General features: G+C 36.8%; 1 protein-coding gene across 1 annotated transcript; it reads right to left on the bottom strand.

The window, feature by feature from the left end:
- Positions 1-2,799: 2,799 nt before the first annotated feature.
- Positions 2,800-23,318, bottom strand: LOC105444816 (kynurenine/alpha-aminoadipate aminotransferase, mitochondrial-like). The gene is made up of 12 exons (XM_030981010.1): positions 22,921-23,318; positions 18,192-18,291; positions 16,372-16,440; positions 15,490-15,619; positions 14,615-14,689; positions 9,373-9,488; positions 7,411-7,570; positions 6,640-6,722; positions 5,978-6,074; positions 5,178-5,304; positions 3,981-4,189; positions 2,800-3,370 (listed from the first exon to the last, which is right to left on the bottom strand). The coding sequence occupies exons 1-12, from the start codon at positions 23,195-23,197 to the stop codon at positions 3,299-3,301; spliced, it is 1,515 nt and encodes a 504-aa protein (XP_030836870.1). The 5' UTR covers positions 23,198-23,318; the 3' UTR covers positions 2,800-3,298.
- Positions 23,319-24,094: the final 776 nt, after the last annotated feature.

Below are 24,094 nucleotides of genomic sequence, written 5' to 3'. Positions count from 1 at the left end.
ACAATTCATTTAAAGGTACTATGTCCCATTTGCAGGCCCCCAAAATGGAAAGGTTAAATTCCAACGGCATTTGAAAGATAATTCATGTACCCTTTACAGCTCATTTTATGTATGTTATTACCAATGAAGAAAATATGCCAGTCAGTCACTCAATAGTGTCTGACAGTGAAGTCTAGCAAGTATCCTTGCATAATTTGAATATTAGGACACTGCTTATGTTTAAATTTCACAAATAGGACATACATGACATATTCATAATTCCTGCAAAGTTCTACAGAATTTGATTTTGGCTGCAAAAAGGACAATGTATCTTTAAGGGGAAAACTTACAAAATAATAACATGTGGTGTCACAGCACAGCACTTGACACAGTTATCACATTAGTTGGCAAACACAAAAAGTGATATTAGTCATAAAACAAAGACTTAAACAGAAAAAAGAAGAATTATAATTAGAGTTGAACAAGAGCAACTGAACAGGTAGGCTGAAACGGTAAAGAAATGAGATGTAGTAATAAAGTATGCATGTGCACAATGACATGCACAAACCAATGTAGTGTACAGTTCCAAAATCATTTAAAATGATATAAAAACACACTCAGAGTAAAATTACTATTTAAGCACATTCAACGGCCATGCATGTACCTGTATATAATGATGCTTGAGCCATTTAAACTGTACTGTGAGCCATCAAAATTCCTTTTAAACCACGTATTACAGCATTTTCACACTAGTGCACATGAGAGACAAAGTGGTAACCCCTTCCCTCTCCCTCATGGCAATCAAGCTATTAACTTCACATTGATCATAGACTTCTCCCAACTTTAAAAGCTTGCCATCCACACTCCCTTCACCCCTCTGTTAATTTCTGACAATCCTCTATATAAAAAAAAACCCTATTCATATAGTAGAGGACATTCCTATAAAAACATTGCTCTTTAAACTTTTGCAATTCTTATCTATTCAATACTTGTCTCATTGCTTATAATATAAAATATCTACTCACAATTGCATAGGGATTTTTTTTTCTTTTGCACAAATTTAGCAAACCTTTTTTCATCACATCAATTTGTATAAAATGGCAGATTCAGTAAACATGATATGAATGTGCATTCCTCTAGAAATACTAACAATGTTTTCTAGTTGCTAGCCTTTACCATCACTGGTAAACTTTTTGAAGGTTTGATATACATACTGATATTACTATTTCACAGAAACTTCAAAGCAATATATATATTTCAAACAATATTTCTGCTTGTAACTTTCCAGTCCATGTTTTTTTAAACACACACAAAGATTTCTGTATAAATCAACCACATAAGAAGCCATTTTAATATATGTAAAATAATGCATTCAATAAAGAATATTAAATAAACATTTTATAAAACATGATGAATAAACATGAATACTATTTCATTGAAATTCTTGTTGCCTGATAAAAGTTAGCTGCATGAATTTTAATCTAGTTGAATTTGATAAATGTAGCTGAATATGGTATACAGAAGTAAATGTTAAAACTAGCTTTAGATATATATAGTACTTTATACAAAGTAAACTTCAGAGCCCCATCTTATAAAGAGTTGTGATTGATCCAAATCAATCACAAGTCCTCTCTCTTATGTGCATAGTTACAATTGATGTCAATTATAACTCTTTAATATGATGGGGCTCAGAATTGTTCTTCTAATGTACACATATTTAAATGTAGACATTGTTAAAGGTATTACAAAGTTTTGGTAAGGGGTCATGAATTTGGTTCAAATGAACATATTAGAAGCCTCTGCGATCCTACAATATTCAATGATCGTTGTCGCAGTTGAAATCGAGTCCAAAGTAATGAACCGGGAGCACTGGTAAATTTTTGATTATTCAATTTTTTGAAAGCAGAAGTGTTTTAGGGGCTAGATTTTCCAGTGCTTATAATACATCCACAGGGCATCCAAATATATCAACATTTAAAAAAATCACTAACAATCCAATTTTCAAAATTTCCCGAAACTTTGCATTACCTTTAAAGCTAAAGACCAGTTATGGTCCTGCAATTGCATAGTGAAAGAAACGTTGTGAAATCGATCAGAAAAGGTTGATCATCTAGCATAGATGTACTGCAAGGTTCTGGAATCATCAAAATTATAAGAAATTTGGCCAAGTCTTCATAAAGTAAGAAGCACTGTACACAGAAAGATGTATATGGGACTACACACACTTGCACGACACGTGCATTTGTATCTCTCCACAGTATATAGATATACTAATTTACCAAATATATCAATTAGTAGGTGGTTTCCCGTCAAAATTGTTATCGTCATGTAATATTCAAAACATATTCTTTCACATGATTGGTAATAAGAGCTTCCATTTCATTTTTTGAAATTGGGGCGTTTCCAATACTGGTCTTTACCTTTAAAGAGAAGGTTGAGTTCTGGGAAGAGGTGAAAAAAAATTTGTGAGCGTAATCATTCTTATTATACCAGTGTGGAAGAACATCAGATAAGACATGTTCGCTGAAAAGTATGGCTCTTCAAAAGCCTTCATATTCTAAATATGTCATGTAACATCGTAAAACTCGGGGGGGGGGGGGGGGTAGGATTTTTACGCCACGTGTTCGTGTAGTCCCATATACATCTTTCTGTGTACAATGTTTGTCACTTTACCAAACTTGGCCAAATTTCTTATCATTTTGATGATTCCAGAACCTTGCAATACACACAAATTCTTATATGCTAGATGATCAACCTTTTCTGGTCGATTTCACACCGTTCCTTTTAAAATGCAATCGCATGACCAGAACTCAACTTCATCTTTAAGGAATTAGTTATTTATACATGTAGGTAGATGGTTATTGCTATGGTACATGATAAATTTGACCCGACCCCAATCTATTTTTTGATAAATATCTCTTTTTCCACGATGGATATTTCTAACATGTTATACTTCTATGACAACGAAATACACACACCTTTGTTGTTATTAATATACAAATAGACAATAATAATCAACAAAAATAGACACATCTCCTTGTGAAAAAATGCTTACTTATAACTTTCATTTTTCCTATGTTGTAGTACCAATCATCTCTTTGGTTCCATGTTTTAAATAGAATGGCAATAAAACCTGAGGTATCTCAATTCTATGGGGCGCTATGTAGCACATGTCTGATTCTTTAAAAAAAAAAAAATCACTCTAAATATTTGATTTTGTCACAAAAGCAATCTCACATTGTCACAAAGCAATGCCCTTCAGGCTCTCATCAGACTGTATGGATACTCTTTAAGTTTCAACACAAGAGAGACAAGTAAATCAAATTGAAATCCCAATGTTCTGCTTGTTCTTCTGCTCCTCTTTCAGCAGCTCAGCTAGTCTTTGTATACCCTAGGAGGAAGGGGGTAAAAAAGACAAAGAAATATATGATAAAGGAAAGTAGAACGATCAATTATGGTAGATAAAATAAATAAAAAATTGTTATAGCCCAGAAATATCCCTAAAGGTACTCTTGAGTGCAGAATTAGTTTAATTTAGCTTTATGTTTCCTCCCTATCAACAAAGGCCGAACTTAACCACAGAGTAACATATCACATACTGAGCTTCCAAAAAGCTTTGGATTGTTACCTGGCTCTAACCTAACTGCCCTGATAAGGTGCTGAAGCATTCAGAGGATTCTTCTTAATACCAGTACCGATTCACCTCTCCTGGATCAAGGGTGGCAAAAACGGATTAATGGCTTGCCAAAGGAGCTTATTAGTGCTGTGGCTGGGATTCAGCCCTGTACCTTAACATCTATAGTCCTGGATGGTGTTTCACAAAGCCTCTTTTCAATGACAAATGACAAAAATCAGTGACAAATCTAATCATAACCGATCAGAAGCAAAGATTTCAGTAGCTTATAAAAAAAGCTGTCATTTGTCACTGATGACAAGTTTTGTGAAACACATCTAAGAGAGGGACTACAATGGCATGGGAGCAAATGGTTCCTATTAAATACCTCTTCCAAATTTTCGTCGGAGCAGACAGAGTAACAGGCTCTGATGAATGGTGACGGTTTGGTCTTGTCCGGGTAGAACGCTATACCAGGTACAAACAGGACTTCTTTCTCCATGGCCTTCTTGGTGATGAGTTCATAGGAATCCTCAACACCAGTCAGTTCAATCCATATAAACATACCACCATTAGGAACATTCCACTTGGCAAGACCTATAAGCAATCATTACAAATCATTTTTGAACCCATTCTTGAGAAATTTTAAAGATGAAGTTGAGTTCTGGTCATGCGATTGCATTGTGAAAGAAATGGTGTGGAATCGATCAAAAAAGGTTGATCATCTAGAATATAAGTATTTGTAAGTATTGCAAGGTTCTGGAATCTGGCCAAGTCTTGGTAAAGTTACAAGCACTGTACAAAGAAAGATGTATATGGGACTACACAAGCATGTGGCGTAAAAATCTGTCCCGATTTTTACGATGTTACATGCCATATTTAGAATATGTAGGCATTTGAAGAGCCATGCTTTTCAGGGAACATGTTTTATCTGATGTTCTTCCACACTTGCATAATAACAATGATAACACTCACAAATTATTTTTCACCTCTTCCCAGAACTTAACCTTCTCTTTAAATGGTCTGAATGAATCAGGTTCACCTGCAACAATTTAATGTCACTAAAATGAAACTTAAAATGTACATAATGCAGCAGCAAAAGAGTGTCAATTTTTATTAAAATGAATATTGGCTATGCATTTGAGTGCATCTTACCAACTTATATCAAATTAATATGCATGTTTAGGAAATATTCTATTCAACAGATGACATTAAGTACCAGTATTGCAACAGACATGAATTCATATAAAATGTAATGCTTCCTGGGAGAAATTTCAATAGTTAAAACATATTTGTGGCTTACTTACAAATCCCGCTGGTTCCAATATTTTGTTTTCTGACTTGTTTTTCAATTACAGATCGATCAATCGATCTAATTTACTGGGTGTAAGCCACAAATATGTTTAAACTATTGGGATGAATTCGCAACATACAGAGATCTTTCCATTACAAGTTGAATATTTCACACTGATTAAAAATGATCGAAGCATTAAATACAACATGGGTTCTCTTGTTTTCCTTGGCCTTTCAAAATCACTGACTTTGTCATTTGAGATGCTCTATTGTGATGTCATACTTGACAGACCTGTTAAGTGTTTGTCCATAGCAGCAAGTAGGACATCTCTTTTCTGTTGGTAGAAGGCAGCTACCTTCTCCGCATGGTTCAAGAGTCCATCAATACCCCAGTGGTTGAGCAATTTGTACAAGGTGAGCTAGTGTACCGACAGAAGAGAGAGAATGCATCTTCAGAATAATAGAGTTTGATAAAACAGTTTCAATAAACCAATCACCAAAAAGGTTTTGAGCGATTCGTTTCCTTGAACATTTCATTTTTGCTGTGCATGTTTGGGATTTCATGCACAGTATCAACAAGACAATCGTTGATAAGAACATATGACTGAGGCACTGAGCGTTTTCATAATTTATCCTTAAGTGGACAGTACAATGCCATCTGAATCTCATAGCACTCAACAATAAGAATAACTTGAATTTTAATATACTATTAGTATTTCAAATTATCAAAAGTACAACTGATTGCTTTTCCAATGTTTCTGATATCAATACCTCCCCAAATTTCCCAAAGTTACTTGAACATCTATGATCTTGCAGTTAATAACCTCCTGACAATTGCATGAATGCCACTCGTACTGTGTACAATAAACTGTAATGATCCATGCTCATAAGAATGTACTTTATTCTTGACGCTATCTTTCAGCCATCACATGTATCTAGTTTCAAAATCTTCATGAAGGCAAAAATAAAATGTATATTTAAAGCAGCACTGATTGATCTATATAATAAATGATAAATATTTAGTACATTCATAATAAACCATCATGAGTAAAAAATGATAATAATCTAAGAACACTCTTGTTTCTGCCTTACTTGAGAGAGTACACTTGTGTGAAGGACAGAAGCCTGCATATGCATGATGATGCGTGTTACCACTGCCTGGGGACCGGTACATACACCAACACGAAGGCTGTCGTACCAAAAGGAAAAAAACTTTCATTATTAAACATCAACATCCTACGACAGATTAAATTTATCATCACAAGATACTGTTTATTAGACAATATTAATAAAAAGAACAATTTTGCTTACTACTTTAAACATAAGGATGCTATGGATGCAAATATTTGATTCTTACTGTCTCTTCTTCAATATTGCGCAGGTGCATTTATGGGTACCACCAATTTATTCTTAGTTTCATGCAATAAATACATTTGTTTTAAAATTTAAAGAAAAAGATATTTGAAATCATCAGAGTTGTTTGGGACGAAGTAGTTCCAAAAGTATTGGACTCTCTTTATGGGGACTGTTGAAACTAGAAAGCAAAATTTGACCTTTGAGTACTCTTTGTTTTCTTCATATGACAGTATGTGATGCACTAGCAGAAAGAAAAATGTGCTAAAATTGCACATAAATATCAATTTTCCTGTAAAATAATTCACAGTGATTGTATTTCTCGATTATCTGGCTGTCTACAATACTTTTTCATGATTTAGCATAAAAAATAATCCTCATATACAATTCTTTCAGCTTACCCTGCAGATATTATTTTGGCAAAAGAATCAAACCTGAGGACCCTTCCATCCTCATCCATGGAAAGAAAACTTGGACTCTTCTCCTGTATGAGACGAGAATAAGATAATACTATGAGAACTGCAGATTAGAAATCAAAATGATATTCAATATCATACCATGTAACTTTTTCAGTTACAATTTTCAATTAAAATTGTCTAATTAAAGGGGACCTAAAAACAAAAAACACTTTGCTTTGTTAGTTTTTTCAATTGATTCACTGATATATAACATTGCTTCAAACATTACTTCTGGAAAGATGCATGAATATCGCAAACTATATCGCACTCCAAATGAAGGTAAAATCTCTAGCGTCAAGTTTAGTGAAAAAATGCACCAATACTTTCACTCATTATCACAATCAACACTATCCTTGGACTAATTATTATTCCTCCTCCTCCTCCTCCCTCCTCCTCCTCCTCCTCCTCCTCCTCCTCCTCCTCCTCCTCCTCCTCCTCCTCCTCCTCCTCCTCCTCCTCCTCCTCCTCCTCCTCCTCCTCCTCCTCCTCCTCCTCCTCCTCCTCCTCCTCCTCCTCCTCCTCCTCCTCCTCCTCCTCCTCCTCCTCCTCCTCCTCCTCCTCCTCCTCCTCCTCCTCCTCCTCCTCCTCCTCCTCCTCCTCCTCCCTCCTCCTCCTCCTCCTCCCCCCTATCCCATCATCATCGTCATCATCCCCTGCTCCCCAAACTCCCTGGTGTAAAGTAGTGACCAATGGGTTAACAATAAGCCGTCTCACCTTTCCAAATTGCAAGAAGTAGTAGGCATCATCTTCCATAATCAGCAGATCATATTTTCTGGCTAGTTCATAGATTCTCTTTCTCCGATCAAGAGTAACACAGCTACCTGTTGGATTATCCCCATTAGGAACAACATACAGCACCCTCGGTTTATCTGATCTAAGTGACAATAGTGAAGATATAAAAGATTTGTATTCAACCAGAATCATGATGTGCACATCATTACACATATAAAATAACTGAAGGCATTGGTAATAATCATCCACACAAGGAACCTTTGGATTGAGTATGACAATTTTTAAAATAAAATCGGCTTTGGTCTGGGTTATGATGTGCACATTACTATGAATATAATATACATCACTAAGGGTGTTAGTAAGTTTAGTAAAAACTATCTACAGAACAGTCTAGACCTGAGGCAATTGTCAAGGGTTTTTGGACTGTTTGGAAGGTATCAAGGATGGCAGATTTTACTACTTCCTAAATATATGACAAGTATGTTTTGTTTAATATTATGGTGACAATTCATTCATTAGTCATTTGCCAAATCTTATAGAGCTATCTCCCAACTGGTTGGTCATTAGAAAATGCTACTGTCTAGTCATTTAGTATACAAATAATACACAGCAGTGAGGGCATTAGGAAGAATTACCCACACAAGGTACCGTTGGAACAGTCCAACACGCAATAGCCGAGGGTGTTTCAACTGTTTTGCAGGTACCGAGTGTGGGTAATTTTACTAATGCCCGACCAAAATGATGTGTATTATTTGTTTTATACGATTTATGTTTTATTTTTTTTATAAAATGATATCTTATAACATGATCTTACTAATGACCGGTCATTACCATTTGATAATGACCGGTCATTATCAAAATTATGTGTTAGGCAAAATAAATGGCTGGTCACATGTACGCTCTCAACCAATCATTTGATAAGGATCCACGTCATCATCTTATGTTTCCCAATAATCAGTCATGTGTTAGGAAAAATAAATAGCTGGCTGGTCACAGGTCCCTTTTTAACCAATTACTTGATAAAGATCTACGTTATCATTTCATACTGAAATTTCTCTTATGAATAAACTATAACCTTTAACAAAATAACCTTGAAATCATAACCCAATTTCTTTCTTTGAAGTGCCATTTCATCATTAAAAATACGATGCTCTGAAATATGATAATCTCACACTCATATCACTTATCGTGAAAATACTTTCCTCATTTTCTTACCACAGCCTGTTTTCTTTAGATCTTCCGTTTCTCTTAGAGAGCTTGATGATACATTTAACATAGTAACCTCAAAATGTAATTACATGTACTTCATTATGAGGAAATAAAGTCTATTGTGATTGATAACAATTACAGACTTAGACTGGGCTCTCAAACTAACCCTCAGTCCCCACTCTAAGTTCTATTGTTCAGGTAAAATTTAACAAAAGCAAATTAAACCAAGGTCTCATTTGTGTTTATACTAAATGCAAATGGGTTGGACCTGGTATGAATTAAACCTGCCCAGAGGGCTTTTGGGGAGAGGGAGGGGGTGCTACTCTCAAACCCCCTTCCCTTGGAGGAGTCAGTAGCCCTTCAGAACAATTTCATATCCCCCTGCCTGAGGAATGCTTCCTATCAAGTTAAGTCAAAATATATACATGAATTGTAACGAAGAAAATCAAAAATATCTAATTATTATTATATGGGCATTTGGGGGATGCTGCCCCCAACCCCGGTGGGGTCAGCATATATCCCATTTAAACAACTTAAGATCTCCCTTTTCTCTCTCTTCCCCATTCTTTGCCCCCCCCCCACCCCTTCCTCTCTCACTCTCTCTCTCTCTTCCCCCTTTTTTCCCTTTCTTTTTCTCTCTATCCCTCTCTCTAACTGTTTGTCTCTCTCTCTCTTTCTCTCATTCTCTGTCTCTCTCTCTTTCTCCCTCTCTCTCTCTCTCTCTCTCTCTCTTACCCTTCTTTCTTGGCATCCTCTGGATCCCATCTGGAGAGGATCTGTTCTAGGTGGTCTGGATTCAAACCATCACCATCTACGTTAACAGGGATAATGTCTGCCCCAAGTGGCTCCATCTGTATTCAAACAGAACACATGTGAATAAATTGATAGCTTTCTTCTGCTTTATATTAGAGGTTCATTGATTTTAAATATTCATTTAATTTGTATCATTGCATATTGAAGAGAAGGTAAGAACGAACAAAGTAATCAAAATTCCTTGCTAGGAAACAATTAAAGTAACCATTATTATCAATTTTAAAATGATTAAATGCCGCCCATCCTGTGCACTTGAAGAGCTCTCTGAACACTGGCAAGATACATGTATGTGACATCCCTCAAGGGATAGTGAGCACTAAAAATAAAAACATTTTTTTTATTTAACTTAACATGCCCTTTCTTCCGCTTCGATGTAGAAGCTTTGGTTTATAAAAAAACCTCTCACCAATCATGGTGACCACAATTTGTTCTTTTTTTTGCTCAATGGGGGGGGGGGGGTTGAGTTGAATAAAAAAAAATTTAAAAAAAACGATTTGCTCACTAGCGCCCCCCCCCCCCCCCCCCATTGAGCAATAGTATTTTTTTAATATTTACTGTATGATGATGTTACTGTTTTTATTATGTCATTGAATCAATCCTAATATTTAAATGTAAATATAACCAATTTTAGCCTTTTATTTGATGGAAATTACTTTTAATACTCGTCTTCTCCACTGGCTTCCGACTACCATCTCTGCCGTCAAGTCTGGTGAGCAAGTTCGTAATTCGAGATGGTACTGTACATTATGTCGGTGGAACCAACTCACGATCAAACATAGTCGACATGGGTTGTAAACATATTTTTTCAATTCAGAAATTACAATAACTTGAAAACTGGCCCATCGATACCATCAATATCATCGTCACTGGATTCAGACGATAGATACTGCAGATCTAAGTTACTGTCTGGCCTTATCACTCATTTTATGGATAATAAATCATTAAAATTAATTAAAATATGGCTGCCTTGATCGTCTAGTGTGTGTAATAGATACAAGATTGTTGGAATCCGGAAGTGGCATTGCTTTAATTGCCTACATAATTATCATCCAAGTTGCTCGATTTGTATGATTTCGGTTTTGTTTATCGTGGGATATCAAGATCCAATTTTAATTGTCTGATTGTGGTCACACATGTATTTTTAGGGAAAAGATAATGATACGTTTCACTTTCTTTACATCATGATGAGCTTTCATTTGACATGCAATGTCTCTTTTAATCAATGTCTACTTTAACACACACCTGCATTTCTACATTCCATACACAATCTGGACGCAATAGCGCACACAGATGCGCATGCATGTAAAGCAGGCCTTCCCAACTAGTTTATTAGAAGTGCCAAAACGAAAAGAATTTGTAATTGAAGCGCCACCTTATATAGTTGACTGTGCTGCGAGGGAGCGTAGCGACCGAGCCGAAAATGGGTGGGGTCAGGGGGCGAAGCCCTAACGGGGGTTGCAGGGGGTGGGGCCCCCTGAAGCTGGTGGATCTAGGGCTTTTTAAAGGCCCAATGAGGCATTTTCAACACCATTTCATTCCACAATATATAATCAATCATAATTTCTTATTGAAAAAAAAAATAAGTACAATTCCTGGGTACAATTACACCGGAGGTATATTTATATGCATTTTTTGTGTGCAATAAACACGGGAAATGTCAAAATAAAGTGAAAATCAAACAAACAAAAACAAGTTGTTTCCAAAGATTGGCAATGTTAAAATTGGTATCCCATCGTAAGCTAATTGTTGTTCAGACCTTAGGTTTAGATTTGTATAAAATGGTAAAATTTTGGGCTCAAATTCGACTGCAACTTCTTGATTTAGCTGAGTATTTAATTCTAAAATAAATATTTTCTTTCTTTCTGTTTTTTGTTTTGTTGTTGCAACAGTCGCGCGCCACTCCGACTGACCGCAAGCGCCACAAGTGGCGCGCGCGCCGCCAGTTGAGAAGGCCTGATGTAAAGTATTCAAATGTGAAAAATAGACTGAAAAATACTCTAAAATTGATTAGGAGGTGATTTTTAGTACATTTTTTAATCTTAAGGCGCGCCTCCACCCACGTGATGATGTGTGCACAGACACCTGGATATTGATCCTTATTAATAATTAATACTTCAGGATAATATATGCTCAACATCAATACATGTATGTGGGTTGAACAGTACTTTAATAAAGAGACAAGATGTCTTCTCATCACTTCCTTGTCCAGGGTATGAGCTCAGTTCATATCTGCAACTACTATAATATTGCTCAAATACATCAGTAGGTGACTTTCCTTGTCCGTTGTTCATATTTATAGCAAGGCAATAATGGAATGCTGAAATATTACAGTATAACCCAGTTCATATGCAAATTGCCATATTCACTTTACTCAGAGAGTTTTGAATGTACGGTGATAAAACAAAATTAAATGTGCAATGATGGGAAATGGCAATGATAGTTAATGTTTAAAAAGAGAGAAAATGATAAGATGATTGAAAACTGAAAGGCAAAGACTCTGTCTGAAGAAATAGGTCCATTCAAATAATGATAAAACTGACTTGTATTTACTTATAATGAGAACAATGCTGCAGCTGATACCACACCATAGGGGCGTTTCACAAAACTTGTCATCAGTGACAAATGACAAGTTTTGTTATAAGCTACTGAAATCCTTGCTTCTGATTGGTTGACAGCAGATTTGTCACTGATTTATGTCATTTGTAATTGAAAAAAAGCTTTGTGAAACGCCCCCCAGTTCAAATTACATAAAGTGAAAGTTCAATGATGCTCAAAGAACAATTATCTTCCCTGTTATATATATAAAACCTCTTCTCTATCATAAGTAATACCCGCATTGTACTTCAATCTCAAGTTTGAATACCACAAGCCTCAATAACCTAGAAAACCATCAAAGCCTCAATAACCTACAAAACCATCAAAGTCACTTGACTTGACAAGATGAAGCTTGCCCTGAGTGGCGTTAACTTGAGGAATAAAATGAAATATGAGAACAATTTCCTTGTGTATAACACTGAACAAATATTATGGAACAAAACACCATGAATTGATTAGTTGTTGTTCTGCAGAATATTTTCCTTCTCAAAGACAATTTATTGTTTCAATTTATCATAAAAACATTTTACACTTTTTAAATAAACACTTTTTAAATAAAGAATGTATGTATACATTGTACATAGCCTAGGACCAAGGCTTTCAGATAAAATTCTAAGTTCCTCAAGCAGGGTAAAGGAACCAGTCTACTCAACAAATAAAATTTGGGACAAAATAGATAGAGGTGTAGATTCATTATTTATGCACACAGAGGCCAGGTTTTTCAGTACTCTCTCTCAGCGGGAGGGGTTGGATTACACCTCCCCCGCCCCAGCCCAAGCCATGGAGTGACCTAAAATACTGAAACTTGGCACATACATAGGACATCTTCTAATTAACAAGCTAATGAAGTTTTATATCTTTACCTCGCACAGTTTTGGAATTATAGCTAAACCTAACCCTATTAATTATTAACACGATTGTAAATTCATGATTTTGTAATGTGTATTAAATGTCCGTTTTCGACTAGCACAGCGTCATTTTTCAAAGAGCAACACCTGCCGGTCAAAATTATAGAAAACTTGCAGGAAAAAAACAAAAATATACTCAAAAAACATAAGATTTTACACTTACCATCAAGCCTTTTATTAAGTCAAAGCAGACCGGGAGCCAAATATCTGAAAAAGCGGCTCCCGGTCCTTATTTTTTTTTGGGAACCGGGAGCCGTTTTCCAGGACCAGGAGCCGTTTCCAAAATTGATGAAAATATGTACCGTATTCTTTTAAATTATTTGTTAAACGTTACCTTTTATTTATACATACGGTAGTTGAATTTCTAGTTTAAATTTTGAGCACTCTAATATTAAATCACTCATACCTTAGATAAATCTGTCATTTGTAGTTGTTGTAGTTCATGTTTAATACTATTTTCATGCCGTTAAATGTCAAAAATTTAAAAATGTTGGGAAGGGGGGAATTAAATTATTTCTATACAAAAATATTTAAGAAAAACCAGATCTATAATGACAATGCAGAGCTTCCAACCTGTCGCTTTCAAAAAAACATATTATTCAGCTTGAAAAAACATATTTTAGGTGAAAAAAAAGATTATGCCTGTTTTACGTTTTTGTTATTTTCCCTATAAAATGCTATTGCATTCATGTTTCTTTGGATAAAAACGCATTCAATCATTGAGAACGGCCGACCTGTCACTTAAAAAAAAAAAAAAAAAAAAAAAAAAAAAAAAAAAAAAAAAATAATAATAATAACAATAATTCGAAAATTTAAAAAAAAGATTTGTTAAATATATTTACCTATTTTATCAGAAAAGTCCATTATTTTATTATTTTAGTCAATGAGTACGAGGGCCGCTGAATCAAGGCAAGTCTGGAGTTGCAATCAACTTTGTACATAAAGTCAATGCATCAGCAGATCCGGTGTTTTGATTTTCATTTGCCTTTTTGAAGATACCATTACATTCGAGGGGCATGCGATAGGCAAAAAAACTGGTAATAAAATCGCTGATTTCTTGATTTTTAGCGCTATTTTGATGAAACTGTTTCTTAAAACTGGGCTTAATCCCCGTGAGCTTTGGAAATATGGCTCCGATTCCGCATTTTTGACAGCAAAATTTGGCTTTTGGGATGGATTTTTGGAAGTTACATCGAGACTTTCTTGTACTGACACTGTGTGTGTACTGCAGTACAGCACTGATGTCATTTGTGTGTGTATGCATGGCCTGGGCTGGGGAAATGCGCTCGTCTTTGAGTGGTGTACATCCCCTGTATTGTGTGCTCCGTTCTCCGCTAGGAGTAGGAAATAGCGGCCGCTCGTATTCGTGCTGCAATTGTTTCTGGGCGATTTTAATTAGGATTCTCATTATAATGATTTGTTAGGGTTCATTCAGTCCACGTTTAACTTGTATCAAGTAAGTTTTTGTCACATTTGTGAACATTTAGTGCTAGACATGTGGAAGTTTATGAAACAGAAAATGTTAATTCTCCCAGACCGGGCGCCAGAAATAAAAAATGACCGGCGCCCGGTACTCATTTTCCCCGTCTTACCGGCCGCCAAAAGTCAGGGACCGTAGGGTAAAAATCGCCCGGCGCCCGGTTAATAAAAGGCTTGCTTACCATTGCAATAGCACCAGAATACAATGGTACGCCAGCTAGAACCTTATCACCTCTTGATATAAGAGCTTCACATGCCTGAAAGAAAAAATAACAAGGAAAATACATCAATGATTTGGGCCTACTGAATACTGATTATCCTATAAAACTACATTTCTCTTGTAAATAAACATCTAGTCAATGATGATATGCATTAATTGCATTTGCAAGCTTGATATAATGTTTACATGTTAATTTAAAGTAGAAATGAACTAAACAAAAATGTCTTCTTACATATCCATGTATCCATCATCTATGTATAAATCAGTCTGCAAGGCTCTCGCACAGCTAGCAGTCTTTATGTTTGACCAGTTCAGGGGGTACTTAATCAATTTGTTTTACGAGCCAGAAGTATATGAAATATATAGAGACTACCAAGTATCGAATTGACCATGGGTGTATTCAGGGAGGCCAAAACAGTTTCCAAACAGTTACCATTAGGAAGGGGGGGGCATTGGCAGATGGGAACATTGCACTAAAGGAAAGAACTCCGAAAGACCAATCATATAAGGATGAATGGGACACAGGACCAAAGGTACATAGGCTGGGCCAATGGAATGAAGGACCAATACCGGGATGATAGTGCACACTAAAATAATTTTTTTCTTCTTTTTCTCAGCCAATCATCTTGAGTAAAAAAAATTGAAAATTTAAAAAATTGGGAAAATGGCCAACCCCCCCCCCCCCCCCACACTTTCCCATTGCATGCAATTTTAAGCCGGAATACCAGGAAAAAATTGTGGGAAAATTTGAAAAACAGGAAAAATCTGGAAAAACATCAGTAAAAAAACCCAAATCGTTAGAACCATATAATATTGTGTTGGTTTGATAGTACATACCATACATAGCCCATGTTGACTCCCTGCTGTAATAACCATTTCAAGTTTACTCCCATCTGTTCTACTCTGCGTGGGAGGGTTGTGCATTGAGACCTGTAGGGCCATCAGCCAGTCACGTAAATCACTGAACCTGCATGGTTTTAATTGACATAAGAATATCAGTTAACTTGGGATTAGTACTTTGTTTCATATCTTTAATATCATCTGCATGAAGATTAATGAAAACAAATGATAGCAATAGAGATGTGAATATCACTTAAATACTTCTACTACTACGACTACTACTACTACTAATAATAATAATTATAATAATAATGATGATATCAACAGCAACAATAATAATTTCACTCCTGATGACGGATAGTCAACCTGTTCGAAACGTTGAGCCACTCCCGCCACTCATCCTCTCCAAGCGCTATAGTTCTCCTTAGAACTATAAGCTAAGAAAGATAACCACAGTCTTTTTCAAGACTACACAAACAGTCCTTTTCAGGACTACACACCCCCAAGAAAGATTACCGAGAGTCCTTTTCAGGACTCCTCAATCCTCTCTCCCTCTCTCACATGGTGCACCCGCAAGCCTACTGTATAAATAATAATTTCCTTAATGATCCAAATGCTGGATTCTATTACTATCCTGTTGTAAGCCAGTAATGATAGTAGAGCAATCATACAGTAACAAATGACTTATGACAAGGTATTATGGTACAAATGACAAGGTAAATATATTAAAATGACAAGGTAAATATAGACAAATATATACAAATCACAAGGTAAATGCAAAGGAAAATAACAACAATAATACTAAGCCAACTACTGAGATACTAGAAAACATCACAGGAAATCATTTCTGATTAAATCATGAAAAGATTTGAACAATACCCTGATGTGACACCATACTGTTGTGCTTTCTTCATCTCCTCTGGTGTCATTATGAGTTCAGTTCCATTTCTGAAACATATAAAAGAAAATCCACCATTAGGCAGTTAAACAATGAGCTAACATTTATTTCTGTAATGTTATTTTTGTAACCTTTCCATGCCATCCCATTCACTCAAACACTTAAAATAATTCACTTATTTTGTTTATAATACGTAAGAAAGCTTCTGTATAGCAATATTCTGAAGGATTTCTATGTCAAAGCATATAATATATAATATGTATGTAAACTTGTTTTTTATTTTTTGTCAGTTTGTAAACTGTGAGCAAAACAAATTTCCAATATTGGACAACAAATTTCCAATATTGGACAATAAATTGAAAATCAAATGAAATGAAATTAATTATTGGTACTCTCTTCCTACTGTAAGCATTATTTCTTTATTTTTACCTTCCAATCCAGTTTGTACAATTTCACGGAGTGTAAAAAAAAATATTTAAAAAAATAAAAATTGTCAATATCAACCTACCAGAGAATAGTAAGAGTTCATGAGTTACAAAGAAAGGTTGGTTTTCAGTACATTACTTCAATAGATTTTGAATAGCTTTTTCTTTCATTTTTAACCAAAGATTCATGAAGTCATTTTCATTGTATTGAACATCAGCAATGGCAGGCTACATCAAATATAAAATGTAAAGTAGCCTGCATACAAGAACAAAACAACCCACACAACATCCCTTATCCTTATATCATTGAAACAAATTTACTCCACATCTGTTTTAAAAGTACAAATTATTTCATTTTCATTAAAACCTGTTTACATACAGTTCTCAAACTTTCTTGCATCATCATCATCAGCATCATCATTTTTTTTTATTACAATTTTACAAGGATGTCAGCCAGATGTGTGATATTTCAGGCCTTCCGAAAAGTATCAATAACAGGGTTGGAAAAAAATTCAATTCAAATCACTATTATTATATTTAAATCAATATTTTTTTAGAAATCAAGGACAAGATAGTTTAAAGGGATCGTTTAACAATGTTAAATCTGAGATACACGGCCCTACATGTTATCAGTGTCTGTGATATGATGTAATATTGAAGCCCTAAAAAAATGCACTTCAAAATGATCAAGAAGTGCCTCAAAAAGTAAAAATCTTTGAGTGACTGGTTTTACCATTCTCGTTTTCCCCAATAGACTGTAGTGTTATGAAAATCGTCAGGGGAACGGTTTTCAAAATTTGTAATTCCAATCATAAATATCTTGATAATCAGACAGGCGATCGGCTTGTAAAAGTCACGGGGTTCCTGACTGACCTAAAGGTTTATAATTATCATTGCATCATGAGCTAAATCCAGAATATTTTTTCAGAATCTGAGACAAAGTTACCGGATCCCTTTAATGGATAAAATTGAATATGAGCTTTGAATGTGTTTGCATCACTGACAGTGATGGGCCTAGTTTAAGCTGGTTAAATACAAAAATCTTGAATTTACAACAAAATAAATGGTTTAGTAGCACAAAACTGCGCTAAAGTAAGGACTATTTCAAACAAACTAAAAATTCTTTAACACAAGCTTTTGGAAGTGATTGAAATCACTGAATTTTTTTAAAATTGGGGTGCTTTATATCACTATTTGAATTTCCATTTAAATCATGCTAAACCTGAATTCAATATTAACACTAAGTTTGGTGATTGAGATCAAATCATTCAGATCAAATCAAATCAAATCCAAAACCACATCCAATCAAAATCAAATTATATCCAATCCAATCACATCACATCACATTAACTCAAATTATGAAAATGAAAACTAACTTGAGTGTAATGCTTGACTTCTCAAAGGGAAACATGTCCACGTTAGGTGTACCTGCTGCAAGCGAGATCAGTGTGGGCGGCCCTGTCATCAGCAATTCAGCTACAAGGAAACAAAAATGTATAATAATAGGTATCATTAATGAGATGTTTGTCATCAATACCTTCTGTACTTTAACTGAAATCTAGTTCATTCTTGCTTTTATACATGTACCTTTGAGGAAATCAGAGAGAATTACTATACATTTCATACCAATCTGCCATAACGTTTGATATTTTTCATGAACATACAAATTATATGGGGCCTTTTTTAACACAAGCTTTATCAATAATAAAAGTCTACTGGTCCATACACTGATGCACCTGTAGGTGAAAATATGTAGAAACTAATGATTTCTGTTGTTTTAAATTCTAGATTTCCCCCACCTCTATTTTATATCAAGTACAAAATATTTTTAAAACAAATTTTGTTAAAGGCTAGCTGAAAAAAAGTGGGCGGGGCAAAAAAAACTACAAACAAAAAATGAGTATTACTACTGAAATAGTTCCGTGAACCACTTGAGTTACATGTACTTGTAGTATAGCAAACAAACAAAATATCCAGGAATATATGAAAAATGGCAGACTTTAATACTCCCACTTCTTCTTAATGGCTGATAGAACACATCAATTAGTATAGCAATTAGCAAACAATTAAACATATATTCAGAAATATATACAAATGCAGGCGCGTACACAGGGGGGGGGGGGGGTTTAGGGGGTTAAACCCCCCCCCTTTGGTAAATTTTTGTGTGTAAACCCCCCCTAAATTTCCCTAAAACCCCCCCCCCTTTTGGTCGTTTTTTTTTTAATTAAAAAAAAAAAAAAAAAAAAAAAAAATTATTCCCATGGCCGACCTCAAAAAGATGACCTTACCCCCCCCCCCCCCAACGGAGCAAAATGGCAAATTTTCAAATTCCGATACCAAAAAAAAAAAAAAAAAAAGTGTCCTCTTACCCCCCCCCCCACTGAGCGACTTTTCGGTTGGCTGAGTCGTTGCGATTTTTTTTTTGGACTGCCAAAAAAAAAATAAAAAGTGTCCGCTTACCCCCCCCCCCCCCCACTGAGCGACTTTTCGGCCTGCGCGCGATTTTCAAATTTTCGGGAGCAAAATATTTTGGGCCAGATTTTAAACCCCCCCCCCCCCTTTGAAAAAATCCTGCGTACGCCCCTGTACAAATGGCACACTTTAATACTCCCACTTCTTCTTAATGGCTGATAGAAAACATCAATTAATCAATTATACTTTCTTCCTCATCTAAAGACATCTTCCAAAATCAGGTTGCAGTACTGTGAGCTTTATATCCACAAATAAGAGAGACAAAATCATACATTTCAAAAGTCTATATAGGAAGCTTACTGTACAATTATGGGCAACAACAATGTACATCCATGATCAGTTTTAATTTTTTTCTGATTCACATATATATCCAAAAAAAAATCTGTCAACACCACATTCAAATGAAAGTGATTTCAACCAAGGTGTTGGTTATAACTGACTATAAAAAGACATTTTATTTCACACTTCCATGAATGCTTCTGTTTTTTACAGGGGTAATTCTATCCTGATATTAAGTTGGTTTTCATAGAAGCTGAAAATGAGAGAGAACCAGGTTAGAGAAAGTTTGAGCAAAAATGGATCAAAAATAAGAAAGTTACTAGCAGGACCCGCGGAAATCCGCGGGATTCTAGAGGGGGGCGGGGGTGTAAATAGATATATAGAGACTGTCTAAATTAAAACCACCAAGAACTTTATTTGCCATTCAGGCCATTAAAAAAATATACATGTTTAGCGTCCCCGCCCGCTTTTTTAAAAATATTTTATTTTTTTTTTTTTTTATTTTTGAAAGAAAAAAAAACAGCGTTCCCGCCTGCTTCCTTTTTGGGGGCCGCCTCCTATTTTTTTTAAAATTTATTTTTTTTTTTTTTTTTATTTATTTATTTTTTTTGAAAGAAAAAAAACATAAAAAGCACTGCTAAAATTGTCGGCCGCCATCTTGAAAAATAGGCTGAATGTCAGGGAAAATGTACGGAGCGGCCATTTTGAAAGAAAAAAAAAAGAAAAAAGGGCCTCCTTCCCATTTTTCGAAAAAACAGGACGCTAAACATGTTTTTTTTTTAATTTGGCCTTATATAAAAAAACAAAAACGATCCAACTATACCGGTAGTTATTCTTTAAGCCACTGGAACTGCGTAGAGTTCCGTAGTGTTGCGTACCGACTACGCAGAAATTAGGCTGCGTATTAATGGGAAAATAGTCCCTGCGTAGGTTATGCGTAGGCTGGCATACAGGTTTGCTTATGGTTGCTTACTGTGTGGAAAGCTTTTACTGCTTTGTCAATCTGGTGTAGGGTAGCGTACTGTTGCGTAGTCATGTAGCGTAGTGTTGCGTAAAAAGGCGTACTTTCTGCGTCAAGTTTCTACGCCGAAAGTACGCGAAAAAAATTAAACATGTTGAATTGTTTTCGTTCATCTTGCGTACCCCTTTCCGTCCCCCAGCATATAGTAACGTAGGCCAGCGTAGTTGGTACGCAACACTACGCAACTCTACGTATTGACCCCACGCCAAATAAAGTATTAAAAATATGCTCATCTGACCCTAATTAAACGCCTAAACCCCCCGAGCTTTCGAGGGTTTATGGCCCCTTGAAACCCGTGGACCCCACGCCTACACTCAACTCGCTTCGATCTACCTGATCCCCCTCGCCCCCCCCCACAACCCGTGGACCCCACGCCTACACTCAACTCGCTTCGATCTACCTGACCCCCCCCCCCCCCCACACTTTGAAAAATGTTTTGTGGGGTCTGCATGTAACATGTAAGATGCAGATTTTTTTTGTAACATGTAAGATGCAAAAAAAAATATTTTGCCCCCCCCCCCCCAACGATCTTATGGCACTTCGGCCTGCCCGCTGTTGTATTCACGTGTAGGCCTACTTCAATGAATGGATAGACATAAATAGTCGCATGGATGGATACATAATATAGCGTATAGTTGTCGAATATTGGCATGTTTGGCCCTTCATAGTCTCTTCGACTCTGAATAGCTAGCTCACTCACTCACTCAGCTCAGTCGAGCAGCCAGCGCAGCTGCACTGCACTACACACTGTATGCGTACGGCAGAGCTCTTGAAACTGAACGATGTTTTTCTCTGATTTTCTTGTGAAAACTTTCCTTTAATAAATGATAATCAAAACTGAGTAAACATGGCCAGAATAATCACAAAATAAGCTTTGATTTCATACCTCCACTCACGAAAACTATATAAAAATCCCGGCAATAATGATGGAAATAGGTCTCTAAGTTTGGACGTGGATATGGGAAGACATCTGTTGCGCTGATTTTAGGCCTAGATATCATGAAATAAGCTAATAAATATCAAATAAAGACTCAACTCGTTTAAATTTTAAATATGAGGTCTACATTTTAATTAAAATTAAAAAAATGGTAAAGATTACAACATCTAAAATATACAAAACAAACACGGGGAAGAAAAAAAAAAATTGAGACGGAGGCGGGATCGAACCCGTGCGTGCAAAAAGTGCAAGAGCTGCCGTCGAATCGAACGCAACCGGCGCCTCAGACCGCTCGTCCACTTCCGTTTCATGCTAAAGCATGAAATTCGTGACGGATAAGTGGGACGTGCGGACGCATCGACGATGTCGACGACGACCGGGACGTCGCACCGGGCCGGGACGTGGCCAATTCCGTAGATTGAAACCCCGTCCGTCCACGGGACCGCCCGGCGGCGCCCGGGGGCGGGCGGGAGGGGAGATTTGGGCGCCGTAAAATGGACCCCGGATACCCCCCTCGACGCCTTAGCGTATTATTATATGGATGAATTGTTGAAGGTGTGATCAATCAAACACAAATTGACAACTCTGTGACATATCTTACAAGCTCCCCTCCCATTTGCTCTATACTAAAAAACCTCTGTGAAACAAATGTATTCCATCATCTATGCCTAAGAAAATGAAAGTTTATGACATTTTCTGTACAGAGCAAAATAGAGGGGAGCTTGCAATATATGTCAAAGTGTTACCAATTTCAGTTTCACTGATGACAACTTAAAAAGTTCATAACTTTTTATCAACACTAATTTAAAATCAGGGTTATATATACAGGGGCGGCGATCAAGGGGGCGGGGGCGACACGTCCTCCCCTCAATTTTTTTTGGGGGGGGGGATTTGAAAAAGTGCCCCCAAAAAATGTATAACAAATACTGACTATACTGCCCCTGGCTGCTCATCTGACCGTAATTGAATGCTTAAAATAAACCTGAGCTTTCGAGGGCTCTGCCCCCTAGACCCCACTCCAGTTAGTGACCTGCATGCCAGTGTCATAAATGAGGTATCAAAATATGCTCACCGTAATTAAATGCCCAAAACCCGGGCCTAATTAAAACCCTTGAGGAAAAAAACTCATCTGAGTGATTTGACCGTCAATAAATGCTTAAAACCCCTGAGCTTCATGGGGCTCCTCTTGACCCCCACCGAGCTAAAAAGGCCGAGGCTTGGTCCCTGGACCCCACGCCAAATTACGCTCCACTTGCTTCGCTTGCATTGCTCTACCTGATCGTAGATCTAAATAATGTAGACTAGCCCCTCCCCCCCCCCCCCTTTTCCCGGTTATGAAAAGAAATCGCCACCCCTGTCTAGATGCGTATTCAATTTTTTTTAAAGGATTACTTACCAAGTTTACGAATTGGAGACGGTTTGCGGGAATTAGAGACCTCATTGAAATATCGTTGATAGTCCATATCCATGATTGTATTTGCTGTCGACGCGTAGCGACAGTGTAGTCCCGCCCGTATACTCATGGCGTGTGGTGCGTGTGGCTGACAAACAAGCGACATAGCTCTGCCGGTAAACCAGGGTATAAAAGTTAAGTATTTGGACTTCATGCTGGTGAACAAATGCATACAACTAATGGCAGGTAAAATGCAACTTTTTAGGACTTTCCGGATCATCAAACTATTTTTCGCAAAGATTTTGAGAGTTGTTTCCCACTGCACTGTTGATATATTAGTAGTCTTAATGCAGACAGAATGGTGTGTATTTATAAAGAGGGTGTTTTCATATATTAATGAATGTGGTTTAGTTTGGTTTGATGGTTTGACTTGGTTAATTCATTTCTAAAATGTTAATATATTAGACAAATGTAAAAAATATTAACAAAATACGTCTTCTTTTGTAAAAGATAATATGCAAAAATGAAGAAAAAAATGTCTTGAAATTAAGCTACTGATTGATGCTTGTGTACGTCTGATCAACGAGATACCAGCACCTCTCTTTGGTCTGATTTGATCATAATATCACAGGGGAGGATCTAGCTTTTTGCCAGGGGGAGGGGGGGGGGGGGGGGGGGGGGTGGGGGGGGTGACCCAAAAAAATTCCAAAAATCGCGCCGTTTTAATGTTTTAATTTTGTTCTTCTTCTTTCACTTGGCCGTCCAAGGGGCCCGGCCCCCCCACTCAGGTTTCAAAATGACCGCATGCGTGTTGCCAAAATGTCCTTTTCGTAACAAAAGAAAAAGGTCGAGCCGTATTGACTTTACACACCGGACTTTTGCTGAAAAGGGGGGATGCTGAAAAAGGCTCGTATACAAAAGAAAAAGGTCGAGCCGTATTGACTTTACACACCGGACTTTTGCTGAAAAGGGGGGGTCGGTTGGAACACGCATATGCGTACCCTAAATAACACTGAGTGGGGGGGCCGGGCCAAGGGGGAGGGGGACCGGGGGTTAAACCGCCGATCAATCCCCACTCCCCCTACTGATCCGCCCCTGTACTGCCCCGGGATCAGCACATGCCTGATTGACATGTCCAGAGGAAGAAGAGGCCAAGGATCAGCGAGGTGGAGTGGGA

Source organism: Strongylocentrotus purpuratus, unplaced genomic scaffold (assembly GCF_000002235.5).
Source record: "Strongylocentrotus purpuratus isolate Spur 01 unplaced genomic scaffold, Spur_5.0 spur5_scaffold_11, whole genome shotgun sequence".
NCBI classification, from domain to species: domain Eukaryota; kingdom Metazoa; phylum Echinodermata; class Echinoidea; order Camarodonta; family Strongylocentrotidae; genus Strongylocentrotus; species Strongylocentrotus purpuratus.
This window is presented reverse-complemented; position numbering and strand designations above follow the sequence as displayed.

Bases quoted from the DNA above. Each gene is read 5' to 3' on its own strand.
- LOC105444816 (XM_030981010.1), bottom strand. From the start codon at position 23,197: ATGATCCGGAAAGTCCTAAAAAGTTGCATTTTACCTGCCATTAGTTGT. The intron at 16,441-18,191 runs GTTAGTTTTCAT...TATATGTTTCAG, and splicing joins AAGTCAAGCATTACACTCAA to AAATGGAACTGAACTCATAA. The intron at 9,489-14,614 runs GTAAGCAAGCCT...GTTTGAATACAG, and splicing joins ATTCTGGTGCTATTGCAATG to ATGGAGCCACTTGGGGCAGA.